This window comes from Alligator mississippiensis, chromosome 1 (genome assembly GCF_030867095.1).
Source record: "Alligator mississippiensis isolate rAllMis1 chromosome 1, rAllMis1, whole genome shotgun sequence".
Classification (NCBI taxonomy): domain Eukaryota; kingdom Metazoa; phylum Chordata; order Crocodylia; family Alligatoridae; genus Alligator; species Alligator mississippiensis.
The window spans coordinates 110,611,444-110,626,447 of NC_081824.1; the positions used below are offsets into that span (position 1 = coordinate 110,611,444).

Genomic DNA, 15,004 nt, shown 5'->3' on the forward strand with positions numbered 1-15,004 from the left:
TACAGAACTTGAGAAGCTGTGGTTTGAGAGAACTTAGAAATACTGTATTTGCTTTTCATCTTTCAAATTTTATTAGGAAACTATTTCAGTACATTTCAGCCTAGTCTTCGGAGGGAAGAGAAGCAGGGTGTCGTCTGTGCAATAAAATAAAACAGACTAAGATGGTAATAAAGCATCATCCATTAAAATGTAAACTTAACATGCTTAATAAAAAAACAGTGGAAAATGCAGCACATTTCAACTAATAGAGAAATATGGTACCTGCAGTGTGTTTTTAAAAGTACAGTGCTTCAGAACTGAGCTGAAGGGTGCACTTTACACGCCAAGAACAGAAGCCCTAGAGATTACAATGATGTCCATTCTGAAATTTGTGGATTTCAAACTGTTCTTCTGAAAAGAAAGCCCACATATTTTAAATCTTATTTTGGTATATGTCACAATTCGAGCAAAAATTTATGCCAGGGTAGCTGCTATAAAGTTACACCATACTCCATTGTCCCACTCGGATTCCTTTGTGGAAACTGAAGATGCAGAACATGGGAACATAAGAGATTTTACTTATTTGCTCTCCACTTCTCACCAAAAATTGGTGGCAATGATTAAAGAGCATACTAAGAGTCATTTCTGGAGGTGGAAAGGAACTTATGACAGTGAGTTGGGACACTTGTGAAATGGGGAAGATGTATAAATTGATGAGCTGTGAAAAGGATTCCTTTATAGAATCACAGAACCGGAGGACCTGTAAGATCATCAAGTTTGGTCCCCTGCCGTGGGCAGGAAGTTATTGGGCTCAGACAAGCCTGACAATGTGCTTGTCCAGCCTCATCTTTAACATCTCCAAGGAGGGTGACTTCACCACTTCTGCTGGGTGTGTTCCAGATTCTTGTCTAGCCTGAATTTACCCTCTCTGTTTATGCCCATTGGTCCTCACTTGTCCCCCCCCTTGAGGTGCCTTCCTGAAGAGTTGCTCCCCTAGTTCTTAGTGCTTTCAGCTATCACAAAGCAAAGAACTTAAAAAAAAAAATCTCTCTGGTTACATTTAATATGGGTAATGGATATGAATTGCACCATAAAAAGGAAAACAAAATGTTTCCTCTTTAATTTTCTTGTTTGGCTTTCAGCTAGTCATTTTCTTGCTACTTATATTTTAATAGAGGTTCTAATGAGGATTGGGCACCCTTGGGCTGTACAAATACATAATGAAACACACTATCCTAAAGAGTTTGCAGGTATTGGTCCTATCTTAAGGCACATACTGAGATGGGCAAAATGTATAAAACAACTTTCAGTGGACCCAGTTCCAGGCTGCCCAGCCAATGAAGCAGCCTATTTCTGAGGATTTTACTAGTGCTTTTCCTTCTCACTCTTGTCTGAGGTAGACACAGGTTTCTATTGAGCAAAACACCCGAGCTGTCTTTGGCTCCTACTGACTGACTGACTGCAGCTGTGAATTCCTCTGTTAATGGGCTATTAAAGCTAGGCTGGGGAGAGCTTATCAGAGGCGGCAGATTCACTCTCTAAGTCCAGTTCGAAAGAAGCAGCAAATACTAATTCCTGTCTTTAGACATAAGCCATTACCTTCAATGGGAGACTATTTTCCTGCCAATTTTAGCTAAGCTGCTCTGTAGCTCAGTGAATTAAGAGATTTGCAACTTGTAAAGGAAGGGTGGATAGATGCACACTACAGCAATTTTTTTGGGGGTGCGGAATATCTTTTAAATGATATAAAATCTCCACTGCATCAGCACAGAGCTTTAGGGCATGTAAGTAACTGCAACAAAGGATCCCTGTAGTGTGCAGAAAGTTGTAATGTAGTACCCAGGATTCCCCACCTGAGGCTAGGAAGGGCCAGACTTGAAAAAGTTCTCTGGTGCTTGAATTGTTCTTTAGGTATCTATCCCAGCAAGGGATACACCCAACCCTTTAGGCACCTACCATTTACTGTTTTGCCAGAATATTAGCTGGGGCTTTGTGTACATGTGTGTGAGACCCAGTATGCAAGGCTAGGTCAGCATAGGCTTTGCATGCAGTATACACCCTGGATCAGCTCTAGCTTTGCACACCACATACATCATGTACACCAGATCCAGCCTTGTGCACTGCGTAGTGCATGCTAAACCCCATGCAGTGCAGATGACTAGTCTGGCATACACCCCATGCAGTGTGCAAGACCCGTGAGTAGCACCCTAGGCTTCATGGGCTGGATCTGGCCCACAAGCCTTATTTTGTAACACCCTGGCCTAAGTGGAAGACTGGCTGGAGTGGTGTGATCTGAGTAGTCAGGAAGACTGTGCCTCGGGGATACTGTGCCATACTGTACTCTTCTGGCACAGGCTTAGATGGTTGGAAGTAGGCACCTGATGAGGGAAAATGTTCTTCCATCAGACTAATAGCTAGAATATTCAGTGGAAATATGGAAAACCTAGGGTCAAGTCCCTATCCTACCCTAGTAAGGCCAACATGTGAACCCACGTCACAGACAAGTGCTTAAGTCACAAAGCTGGAAATTCTGGGATGGTTTTGTATCTGCATCCTCTTTGTGGAGGTGTTCTTTGAACAAAGGATTAAATAGTCTTTGGAGCAGGGATGTGAATCTCCCCCAACTACTGATCTATAAGTTGATTAATATTTTTTTACACAAAGTGAAACAGCTGAGAGACAGAGAGAAAATGCCCTCCACCACTGAATAGCCAATGGGCTGGTGCTTAAGACTGTGGACTCCCTTTACATGTGGAACACATTTAAATCCCTGTTTCAGAGCAGGCTTTTAAACTGGGGCATCCCACAGCTCAGCAAGTGCTCTAACACTTACATTGTTCTGGGATAGGACTCAAACTGTAACACTGAACTCTCAGCATACCTAGGGATTGAGGACCACACACTGGGAAATGGGTATTTTGATAGTACCACTTCAGAGCCTCTGGGCTGAAGCATGGAGCCAAAAGTTGGGCAGCTTTGTATAGGCTCATCTGCAGAAACTTAGCCAATGAGGGAATTCAGGGGTCTATGATGCTAGACAGCAGACAACCAACAGCTTGAGGATGTTCTGGTACCTACATGGTGGTACCTGGATCACTAAAAAGGCAGATAAATAGGCATCTAAGTATCTTTGAGGACCTGTGTCTAAGTTAGTTTAGTAGCTCAGTATTCTTGAATTTGTGTCCTTTTCACAAAAAAAAACCCCTTAATATGTACCCTTGCTTAAATTTTCAGCTGCAGCACCAAAACCTAATGGAAGATGAAAAATAAACCACCCTCTCACCTTAGTGAGGATCTCACCAGAACTAGTTTGAAATCCTTTGGCCACATGCAGAGGGAGACATACTTTCAATCCTCACTCATCCTAAGCTTCATTTCTAGCGTAATCAAGTCAGCACCTTTCACTAGCAATAATATCCATACAAATTAGAAAAGCAATGACTTCAGTCCCATTCTGAGAGCATAGCAGTTCCATCCCAGCACAGCATTTATCTTTAAACATTAATTTCACTAATCTCCATTCAACCTGTGAGTAGGAAAGCAAACAATCTACTGGGGATTTCTCTCTGTGGTAGCACATCAAATCTAACTCCTTGGTATGAAAAGCTAGGAATGTTAATTTCAGCTTAAATTAACAAATCATTAAATGGTTCAAATGTATGGCTTTGTTTTCAAAAGATCAAACATGTTTTTCTTATGCATTGATAATTAATCATTTGTGTTTTGGTCTCTGACCCAAGGCCTGCACATGGGCAGGCCCACCCCATACAGTTCCAAAAATGTCCTTCTCTTCCCTTAGGGCAGCTTCTAGGTGTAGTTCTCTTCCTGCTATGACTACCTTTTTCATAGCCTGAATCACTTCAGCTGGACCCTTTGTATATTGATTTAGCCACGTACAGGCTTCTTCTAAAGATCCAGTTTCATCTGAAGATGGTAAGATCTCCTCAGCAAGCCTGAGACTCACCGCTCTTTCAGGATCCACTTTGAGAGCGCCACTTAACAGCTTGAGGGCATTGCCACTACCAATGAGTTGTACTAGTCTGGTAGCTCCTCCCCAGCCAGGTACTAAACCAATCTCTTTGTGGACAAATCTAATCTCGCTTCCTGGAGTCATTAATCTGTTGGTAGGAAACAAAAATTCAGTGGTTAATCTCTAGTTACTGTGAACCACATTAAAACCAACTTTACTGTTTCTCGTGTCAGAAGTGAAGTAGCACTAGGTAGTGTGCTATTATGGTCAGAGCCCCTTAAACAGCTTGTACCTGGATGCTAAACAAGTTCTTTTTTTAAAGGTGCTGCATACTCACAACTACTACTGTCTTCAGTTTGAGATGTGAATAATCACTCAGACCTTCTGGAAACCAGGCATTATATTTCTTAGACTGCACCAGACAAGCAGACCATTTAGTACTATGACTGCTACCTCTAGTCAGAGGTCATTTTTTACAAGTGCCTGAAAGAAAATGAAGTGTGAAGATGCAGTAAGAGGCCTTCGTGCTGATTCACAAGTGCCAACACAGCCTGCTTCCTTAATTCATGCTGAAAACAACACCAGAAATCAACATCCCCTGAACTAAATGAGCAAAAGCACAAAACTGGTATTTTGAGAGGACAGGTCAAACTCTGGGTACAGATCTACAGTGTTGTAAAGGTGGTGCCACCTCTCTGAATTATTGTAGCCTCATTTTGCATTTGCAGGCTTCATTTCTGCTCACTTCCTATTTAGAGCCTCACTTTAAAGATCTGGGCAGACGTACATAAAAACTGCTTCAAATCAAGGCAGACATTGAAGTGCTTTCCATTTGTACTGTGTCAGTATCTTATAATTCCCTCCCACCAAAGTTGTATCACATTTTGCAGTAGCTGATGGTGTTGTACCACTTCACTGATAGAGTTGGGAAACAGAGATCCCCTTTTACCTACAATTTCCAAGATAGAAACTGCACAGCTTTATGAGAATTTGTTCTCCCGGCTTCCTGAATTCTCTGGCTTGTGCTTCCTGCCATTGTGAGTGTATCAGTCAGGAAGACTAACCAGTTACAGGTCCATTACATTCCCAGAAGTGGTACAGAAGATACTTTCTATCTCCTCAAGCTGCTGGCACTGAGCAAGTAGTGCCACAGCAAGCTTCACAAGTGAGTTTTGACCTACCAGGCCACGCTTTCCACTGTTTTAGCATTTTTGCTGGCTGCTTTGCCACAGCATGGCAGCTGAGTACTCAATGATCCTGGCATTAGGTGCTTCCCAGAACTTGTGTCCTGTATTGTTCAGTCTGAACATAACATACTAAGGGAGATATTGAGAGATTCCATTTATGATGGTCTTCTGTGGGATCATGTCTACTGCTGCTTCTGACACAGACCAGCATGGTCTGGTGGGGGTGGATCATGCTGCAGACCCGGGATGACAGTAGTAGCAGAATTTCAGAATGAGCTGGGTGCTTATCCATGAGATCTGCACCAAACTGGACCTGTTGCTCTATAGCAAGGCCAACCAAATGAGGGTACCCCATAAGCAGAGATGTGGGTGGCAATAGCCACTTGGAAACTAGAAACCTCCAACCTCCTCCGTTGTGTGGCCAACCATTTTAATGCAAGAAAATCTACAGCTGGATCAGCCACACAGGAGATGTGCTTTGCTCCCCTAAGGGTGCTGGCACCTAGGTTCATCACTCACTCAGTCTAGAGGATGTCATGGCTGATTTGCCTGTAAAGAGTTTCTGAAACTGCATGTGCATTGCCATCCTCTGCCCTGCATCTCAGGGCTGAGAGTATACTAACTAACTGCAAGGGGTACTTCTCTGATATACTCCAGGACATCTCAGGTCAGCAGGGTCAGCTCATGTATGGACTATGGAGTGGTCATACAAGTGTGCAGTTAGGGGCTTGCAGAACTACAGGATGCCCCCCGGTGATGCAGAGAGCGTTTCCCCCAGCACTTCTAGACTTAACGCTACGCTGGGACCCAGCCCACACTCTCCTCCCCTTACTAATGAAGTCCTATACTGAAGGGCTGTTCAGCTACTGGCTGAGCAGCTGCCAAAATACTGGAATAGGTCTGGAGGCTGTCAAAGAGCACTGGGAGCATGCCTAGAAGCTACTGAACATTTAGTAGCTACCCAAGATGGTCATTTTGTCCTGCATGCTGCAAACATAATGAGGTTGTGCGGGGGGAGCATGAATTCTTACTGGAAGCCTGGGTGATGGAGGCTTAGAGGCTTGTCAGTCTCAGGCCCCAGAGACTTGGCCTCAAAAATCACAACAGGATATTTTCATGAGGGAAGACCCTGCAAACTACATTCAATGTTGCCAGATCGCTGGGCAGGGGAAGGGTGTATCAGTTGAAATTTAAGTGAAAGACAAAATTATTAGACTTTTTTGGCAACAAATGTGGCAAAACATGTTTATGAAATTGCACAAACAAACATCCAGGGCTGCAAGAGAGAAACAGCAAATTTCCTTGTAAAGGGAGCATGGGAGATTTCTGCAAGGAAGAGGCAGCTTGAAAATGGGCTCCAGACCAGATTCAGTGCATGCCACTAAAAAGGGAGGGGTCTTTTGGGGTGAACTTGCGGAACAGGCTTTCACCGTGTTGTCTGGAGGACCGAAAGGGCTCGTATCCCACACTATGCCCCTTCCCCACCGAAAGCACCGACAGGGCATGAGTTTGGTGGTGGGGATTTATTCCTGTTCACATACTTCCAAGTCTCTGTGGAAGGACTATGTCCCAGCGTTCCCTCCTGCACCAGAAAAGGAGCTATGGAGCCTTTCAGTGAAGACTGAAAGCCAGTGATGGAATATGGGTGAGGAGATGGTTTCTGGAAGGAAGTCAAGATCTGCCTGTGGAACTGCTGAGCTTGCTGAAGGTAAGTTTGTGCACATGATGGAAGGCCCTGTAACTGGAAGCCATAGAATGGAAAACTACTGTCTAAGCTATGAAAGCCCATCTCAGGGACTGGAAAGGAGGGTGGTGGGAACTAACAGCTTGGGCCAAGGAAGGTTTGAGCATGGGGAGCAAAATTGCTTGGAAGCTCTTATTTATTAGTTGAGAACGGCTACAAGAGAATGCGGTTTCCTTCTCCACACAGAGGTTCTTCATCAGCATCTCACCAGGCTCACAGCCTCACTACTGGCCTTAGCCCTGATAAAACCCCACTGAGGCATGTCACTCTTGCTGCTCCTTCCCAGCTTTGCCTCATCCTCATTCTGGCCACACGTTGAGTCCTGCCTCTGGCACTGACTTTGGGACTATAGCAGAATTATCAGCAGCTGCAGGCTTTGACTCTGGAAGGGAAGTAAATCAACAAGGCATCATTGTTTTACTTGTCAAACTTGGTGATAATTCCTAGAGCCCCCTTTAATTGCCAACATGCCATCACAGGAAACTATTTAAATGAAGGTCAGGCTCCTGAGATGGTAGGTACCCACACCTGAAGACTTCAGGAGTTTCCAGAGCAGTCACAATAGTTTCCACTTTTGGTGCATGAATGGGCTGAGAGCCAGAGCCCCCAAACTGCTTTGAGCCTCTCCTCTTTCTCCAAGTACACACAAATCTGGGCTCTGGGTATAGCACACCTTGGGTCTTGTACACAGCAGGCCAGTTGAATAGGCAGGAATATTACTGGTGCTGCCAGAGTGAAGGGGCACTGCTACACACCAGTGGGATTTGTGAGCAACCAAGCAGGAATTCCCCCTGGTTGACATCTCCCAAGTCAAGATGAGGCTGACCTCTCCCAAGGAGGATGAAGGCACAAGGGGCAGGTGGGTCCTTGTTGATATTTGCGTCACCCCAGCTAACAACTAGCACATCTGCTTCATGGTCCCAAAAAGGAGCAGGGTTTCTCTGAAATTCTTCAGGCCTGCACTCCAAGCCTGGGGCTGATTCCGGTGCATGTTCTGAGCCTGCCTATGGTCCTCATTCTCCACATCACTGCCTCTGAACAAGTCCAAGTACACTCCTTACTCAGCAATGACACACGGCTCTATGGTGTCATTCCCAATGAGTTTCTATGACAGCTCTTCATAGTAAAAGCACATTGACTGGTGGGCACCTGAAGCCTGGCTGGTGTCTTGTACTGGGATTTCCAGACTTTTGCCTTGGTCCTGACTGTGCCTGTGAGCTGCCAACTCTACTGTGATCTGTTCTTAAATGGCCTGGTTTCAGTGGCTGTCCCACAGGACCCACTGAGTGCTCTCCTCACGCTGGATGGCAAAGAGGTCAAGAATCTCCAGCTGGTAAAACATTTTGAGGGCATTTTCTGAAGTTCCGGTTATTTGTTTGGTAGGAGGGTGGGAAGGTGCATGCTACTCTCAAGAAGCCAGATCAGCAAAGTAGCGGTCTTGCAGTAAGTGGCAACTGCCTTCCTTCCTACCTATTATATTAAGGTTCAGGTTACAGGCAGGGCCTGTGACCACACAGCAGAAGAGTTGACAGGGCAGAATGGAAGTGGGAAGCCCAAAGCATAATGAGATGCTGCTGGGCTGACTCTCCTTAAAGGAACGGAAGGATATAACCTGATGGGCTTTACTCTAAGGCAAGTTGGAGTTGTTTCTATTTTATCCAGTTATTTTTGATTTGGGAAGAGCTGAGTTGTAGCATGCTAGTATTACATATGGCACTACTCACTATTTATTGCTTTTAATGCACAATAAACATTATGTCTGTCCATACCCTGGGTTTGATTTATTCTAATTAATGACCACAGTAAAACAAGCTCTGATATATAGCTCTACTCTATTTGTGCCTTATACTGTACACATTAGAATAAAATCACTGATCTCTCAACATGTAACACTGCATTATTATTTTCAAAGGTATCTCATCTTTACTTTGCTCATTGTTATCTCACACGTGTCTTAGTTAAGAACTCACCCTATGGTTTGTTAATCCATTTCCCTTAGGAAGCAACTACAGCAGTGGGTTGTACTTCCCTCCATATCATATTCATGGTGATACTCATTAAGTGTCTTCCAAAAGCGACTAAAAGTCTTTTCTGCTTTGAGTTGAATGCAAAGAAAAGGAAAATAAAGTAGGAGAAGGGTAAGCCATTATGAAGAAAGAAAGCTCAATAAAAGGAGACAAGCAGGTGTTCCTTTTTAAGGCCATGCTAAAGGTTAGGTCCCTTGCTGTTATTTCTACAGAAACAGAGAGTAAATGATACATACAAAGTCAGTCAGTCCATAGGGGATTGCCTACCACTCAAACACTAATTGGCTTTCAAAAAATAAATCATGTAACAGTGAAATCTACCCAGAGACCCTTTTCTCAAGAAAGCAGTCTACCTTAAAGGAAATCAACTGATGCAAACAACTTTAAAGAGGGATTTAAAATTGCATTCCTTTGAAGATGCAAGGTGCTCAAAGGAACTACTGTTTCTGAACCAGGATGCCGACACTATTATTGTTAACAAAGCACCATCAGAGTGTAATGGGATTTTACAAAATACCCACAAAAAGGAAAACAATACAGTGATAAAGAGATTATACCTTAGCTTAGACCCCATGCACGTCACAGGACAACAACCCACATAGAAGAATGCAGGGAGGCAATATTATAATGATTAACCAAGACAGGTGTTGTGAAGGAAGGTTTAAACAAGAGAGAAGGCACTTAATTAAAGTTTCCATGCAGGTGATCCAAACCCATCACCTCCAAGAGGATTCCCTTGCTACCTTCTTCCCAACTTATTACATCTTTTTTACTACTTATTGTAGTAAAGGCTGCTATAAAGCATTTTTTTTGTGAAGCTAAACCTGCAAGTAGTCTAAAATCCACATAAGATTCAGCTTACCTTAAAACAGGCTGTGCATTATATGAGTGCAGGATAAATTTAGTGACTGGAATTTGGGATCATTTGGGCAAAGGGGGCTCTGTCAGACATTAGCCATTTACAAAATCACCTGGTTCTCCACACTGTTTTATTATTATTATTTTGGTTTTATTGAGTCCTTTTGCACACACCTGGGGACTCAAATTCTGTCTCTAATTCTCCCCATGCTAAATCCCAGGCATTAGGAATTCAACTCAGCACCTGCTGCCCCTCTGCTGAATACTGAAATGAGTTATTATGGGTAAAGTTAATAATGCCTGATCAGCATGGGCTATGCCTAAGCACCTAAAAACCAAAGATGCACAGCAAGACAAAGTTTCCTTAAAGCCAGACTGCTTTTGAGTAGTCTGTTGTCATAACTTGCCAGTTCCAGATTTTGTGGTCACCAAGCCTGTGCACTGAAGGTTCAAATCCTACCCATGGTTGTTTCCAGCAAACGCACTGTAGACATTGCATGCCCTCTTTCTGGAGGGGCTCATTTTGGAATTGTTCTGGTTTAAGAACAATATTTGTTATGTATTCTAAAATTTACATGCAATGTCATACTGTCAAGAAATTAGTATTAATTAAACAGAGAGAAGATGGAAGTCCCTGGTCTGCAGTTAGGAAAAAGTAATCTGACTCAATCTTCATATCCAGAACAATGAAACTGAGCAAGATCACAGGTAAACAGATTACTTGAGAGTGAAGTGCTGTAACTCATAGGTCGCTCTGCACCCAGTGAAATCTACATCCTTAACGGGTACATGCAGACATTACACTTAGATTGAACCCTACCTAAGTAGGGTTAAGTCAATCTAAGTGCCGACCTGTACATTCAGCAAGGTTAGATCAGACAAAATATGGCTGGCCCGATCTAAATTAGTTCACCTGGAATGAGGAATGAGTTAGTCCAATCTAATGAATGTCTGTACACGTTTGGAATGCAGCCCCAGGGGTGAGAAAGCCTACTAGCCTGTTACCTCAGCCCAGGGACTGTGCTTTTCCAACCTTTCCTCCCCTGGACCAAGGTATTTCTAGACTCCCTCCCCTTCCAAGATGGAAAACCTCCCAGCAGACCTGCCAGCCCCCACAATCCTGCCAACTGCCTCCCTGCCCCAAACCCCATAGTCCCCTGCCTCATCCTGCCAACCCCTTCCCTCCCCTTGAATGATATAGATCATGTTCCTGGTGTGGCTTCCAGCACCGGTGACCATCTGCATAAGTGGGACCCAGTTTAAAGTAAGTCATGTGATCAAAGATCAGGTCCCAGGAATATCTGCATATACCCTAAGCTAGAACCCTGACTCCCCTACACAATGCACAAGAAGTTCAAGCCAATTGGGATTTGTCCAAGTTCTCCAGCAGAAAATACAAAAAGTAATCAGGTGCAAAGACCACCTGGGCTGGCAGAAGATATCTGCCTGCTCCGGATGCTCAGCCATGACCACCCTTCTGAAAGTAGGTAAACACCTTCCCCCCAGTAACATACATGCCTGTTCAAATCCTCTCCATGCCCAACAATTCCTACCAACTGCTGCCCCACCCAGCCAAAGGAAAGAGTTGGGCTCCCCTTTCATTTTCCTCTACTGTTCCTTGATTGGGAGAAAATCCACCAGAAATCCATCTCTTTCCCATGCTGCTTCCAGATTTACCTATCCCTGGGAATTTAAACACTTTAAAACTCTGTTAGCAGAGAGTTAAGGTTACCTGGTGGATCCTGGTGCCAAATTCAGGTCTACTTACGCTTCTCAAGACACAGCATTGAGATGCATATCACTGCAGCAACAGAATCGTAATTCTGTCTTAATGTCCATATTAACACTCTAGCCTTACACAGACTATAAAAAAAAACAAGGACAGACAGAGAAACACTTTTGGGCAGTATTCTCTTGGCCAAGTTTGGTGTCAAGTCAGCAAATGACCTACTTACCCTTATCTTACTAAGCATTTTAAAAAGAAATCACCTCAGATTTCCTGTTACAAATCACAGAATCATAGCAAGTTAGGCTTGGAAGGGCCCTCAGAGCAGGACCATCCCCAACTAGATCATCCCAGTCAAAGCTTTATCTAGCCGGGTTTTGAAAACTTCCAAGGATGGAGACTCCACCACCTCTCTGGGTAACCTGTTCCAGTGTTTTGTTACCCTCCGAGTGAGAAAATTCTTCCTAATATCTAACCTAATCTTCCCCTGCTGCAACTTGAGACCATTGCTCCTTGTTCCTTCATCTGCCACCACTGAGAACAGTCCAGCTCCATCCTCTTTCAAACTACCCTTTAGGTAGTTGAAGGCTGCTATTAAATCCTCTCTCAGTCTCCTCTTCTCTAGACTAAATAAGCCCAGTTTCCTCAGTCTATCCTCATAAGTCATGTGCCCCGGCCCCTCACCATTACTGTCACCCTCTGCTGGACTCTTTCCAGTTGTCCATATCCTTTTTGTAGTGAGGGGCCCAAAACTGAACACAGTACTCCAGATGTGGCCTCACCAATGCTGAACAGAGGGGAATAATCACTTCCCTTGACCTGCTGGCAACACACCTGCCAATGCAGCCCAGTATGCCGTTAGCTTTCTTAGCAACAAGTGCACACTGCTGGCTTATATTCAGCTTACTGTCCACTGTAACCCCAAGTCCTTTTCTGCAGAGCTGCTGCCCAGCCAGTCAGTCCCTAACCTGTACCGGTGCATGGGATTTTTCCATCCTAAGTGCAGGACTTTGCACTTGTCCTTGTTGTACTTCAGAGGATTGGGCCAAAAGGAATCTCATGATTTGTCTAGGTCATTCTGAATCCTAGCCCTGCCCTCCAGCATATCTACTACTGCCCCAAGCTTGGTGTCATGTGCAAAGTTGCTGAGGGTGCACTCTATACCATCTTCCAGGTCGCTGATGAAGTTATTCAACAAAATCAGCCCCAGGACTGACCCCTGGGGCACTCCACTTTATACTGTTTGCCTACTAGACATTGATTACTACCCTCTGAGCCTGAGCTGTAGCCAGTTTTCTATCTACCTTACAGTCCATTCATGCAGCCCATACTTCCTTAGTTTACCTGCGAGAATGTTGTGGGAAACTGTATCAAAAGCCTTGCTAAAATCAAGGCACACCATATCCACAGAGCCAGTCACCTCATCATAGAAGGCAATTAGGTTGGCCAGGCATGACTTGCCCCAGTGAATCAATGCTGACTGTTCCTAATCACCTTTTTCTCCTCCAAGTGCTCAGAAAAGGAGTCCTTGAGGACCTGCTCCATGGTTTTTCCAGGAACTGAGGTGAGGCTGACTGGTCTGTAGTTCCCTGGATGCTCCCCCTTCTCTTTCTTAAATATGGGCACTATGTTTGCCCTTTGCTAGTCATCTGGGACCTCTCCTGTTTGCCATGAGTTTTCAAAGATGATGGCCAGTGGCTCTGCAATCACATCATCCAATTCACTCAGTGCCCTTGGGTGAATCCCATCCGGCCTCACGGACTTGTACATGTCCAGCATTTCTAGGTAGTCCCTAACCTGCTCTTTCACCACTGAGGGCTGCTCACCTCCCCCCCAAACTGTGCTGCCTGGTATAATAGGCTGGAAGCTGACCTTACTTGTGAAGACTGAGGCAAAATAGGTATTGAGCACTTCAGCCTTTTCTGCATCCTCTGTCACAAGGTTGCCTCCCCCATTCAGAAAAGGACCCACAATTTCCCTGATCCTCCTCTTGCTACCGAAATACTTGTAGAAACTCTTCTTGTTACTCATCACATCCCTTGTTCCAGTTCTGCTTTGGCCTTCCTGACTTCATCCCTACATGCCCAAGCAATATTATATTCTTCCCTAGTTATTTGTCCAAGTTTCCACTTCTTATAACCTTCCTTTTTGTTGTCACCCTTGTTGCTTTCCCCTCTGACCCTAACCCAGAGACTCTCAAAAGGCATATCTCCAATTTTATACTGGAGCTTTGAGCAATCATATGGCTCTTTTACATAAAGCACAATCCCTCCTCCTGTTCTCCCCTGCCTGTCTTATCTGAACAGTTTGTACCCATGCATAACAGTGCTCCAGCCATGCAAGCTCCCACCAGCTCTCTGTTATTCCAATCACGTCATAGTTCCATGGCTGTGCAAGGACTTCCAATTCTTCCTGCTTGTTTCCCAGGCTCCATGCATTGAGGTACAGACACCTGAGGAAACTAGTTGATTGCCCCGATTTCTCAGGAAGCATGACAACACCTCCTGTTGCCCTCTCCCTGCTTGCTCTTCCTCCAGGTCTCCTGCTTCCCCACTTACCTCAGGACTTTGGTCTCCAACCCCTAGCAAACCTAGTTTAAAGCCCTCCTTCCTAGGTTAGCAAGCCTGTCTGTGAAGACACTCTTCCCTCTCTTCATCAGGTGGATCCCATCTCTTCCCAGCAATCCTTCTTCTTGGAAGAACACCCCATAGTCAAAGAAGCCAAATCCCTGCTGGCACCACCACCTGTGCACTCAGGTATTAATCTGCAGGATGCACCTGCTCCTGCCTGGGCCCTTTCCCTTGACCAGAAGGATCAATGAGAATATAACCTTGTTGAACAGTTACAAATGTCCAACTCGGGATCCTTAAAATTCTAGTTTATTAGGCGGATTGAAACACTGTAATCATAAACCTTGGGGCTGGTCCACACACACACATGCACACATGCACACACATACACACACACAGTAGCAGGCTACAGAGTCAGGTATACCTATCCTACAAGCGCTGGAGTCTGTCGTTGAGGCTTCTTTCAGTGTGGTGTTATCTTCCAGAAGGGGGTCGCCGGCTGGTCCTTCTGGCTGGACAGGTCTGGTCGAGTTGGAGATCAAGAGGGCGCCACTGAGGGTCACTTTTCACTGCCTTTTATCTGTCCTTGGCAGACTTTGGTGACTCCCCAGTTTTCTGGTTTGCCCAATCCAGGGGTCATTGACCCTCGTGGGACTTCCCCCCCCTCGGTGGCTACTGGACAGCATCTGTCAGCCCCAGGGGTCGTCCGCATGTACGTGCAGGTTTGGGAGTCCATTGATGAATTTAGAATAGGGCTCTGGGAGTGGTCAATCTGGAGATATTCAGCCCAAAAGTTGGTCTCTGGTGTTGATTAAGTCAGGCCAGGGCTTCTAGCCCTTGATCAGTGAGGTATAGAGATTTCCCGGTTGTTACACTGTCTTCTATTGAGTTCAGCTTCCAGGTGATAATTGCTGCCTGCTTCCATGTTACACATTCAATCACT

The 15,004-nt window shown here is 44.8% G+C and overlaps 1 protein-coding gene and 1 long non-coding RNA gene across 5 annotated transcripts in view; both read right to left on the reverse strand.

Moving 5' to 3' along the window:
* Positions 1-47: 47 nt before the first annotated feature.
* The window catches only part of ECHDC1 (ethylmalonyl-CoA decarboxylase 1), a 72,797-nt gene continuing 57,840 nt past the window's right edge, over positions 48-15,004 (reverse strand). For both annotated transcript variants that reach the window (XM_014611045.3, XM_006266241.4), the window contains one exon: positions 48-4,097. In XM_014611045.3, coding sequence (XP_014466531.1) covers positions 3,692-4,097 — 406 coding nt within the window. In that variant the 3' untranslated portion in view covers positions 48-3,691. The remainder of the gene's footprint in view (positions 4,098-15,004) is intronic.
* On the reverse strand, positions 6,999-10,883 carry LOC132243343 (uncharacterized). 3 transcript variants are annotated; one of them, XR_009454812.1, is made up of 3 exons: positions 9,465-10,883; positions 8,851-8,971; positions 6,999-7,262 (listed from the first exon to the last, which is right to left on the reverse strand). It is a non-coding gene; the product is annotated as an uncharacterized LOC132243343 (long non-coding RNA). The 3 variants fall into 3 exon arrangements; XR_009454811.1 differs by having other exon boundaries at positions 8,851-8,974; XR_009454810.1 differs by lacking the exon at positions 9,465-10,883 and having other exon boundaries at positions 8,851-9,452.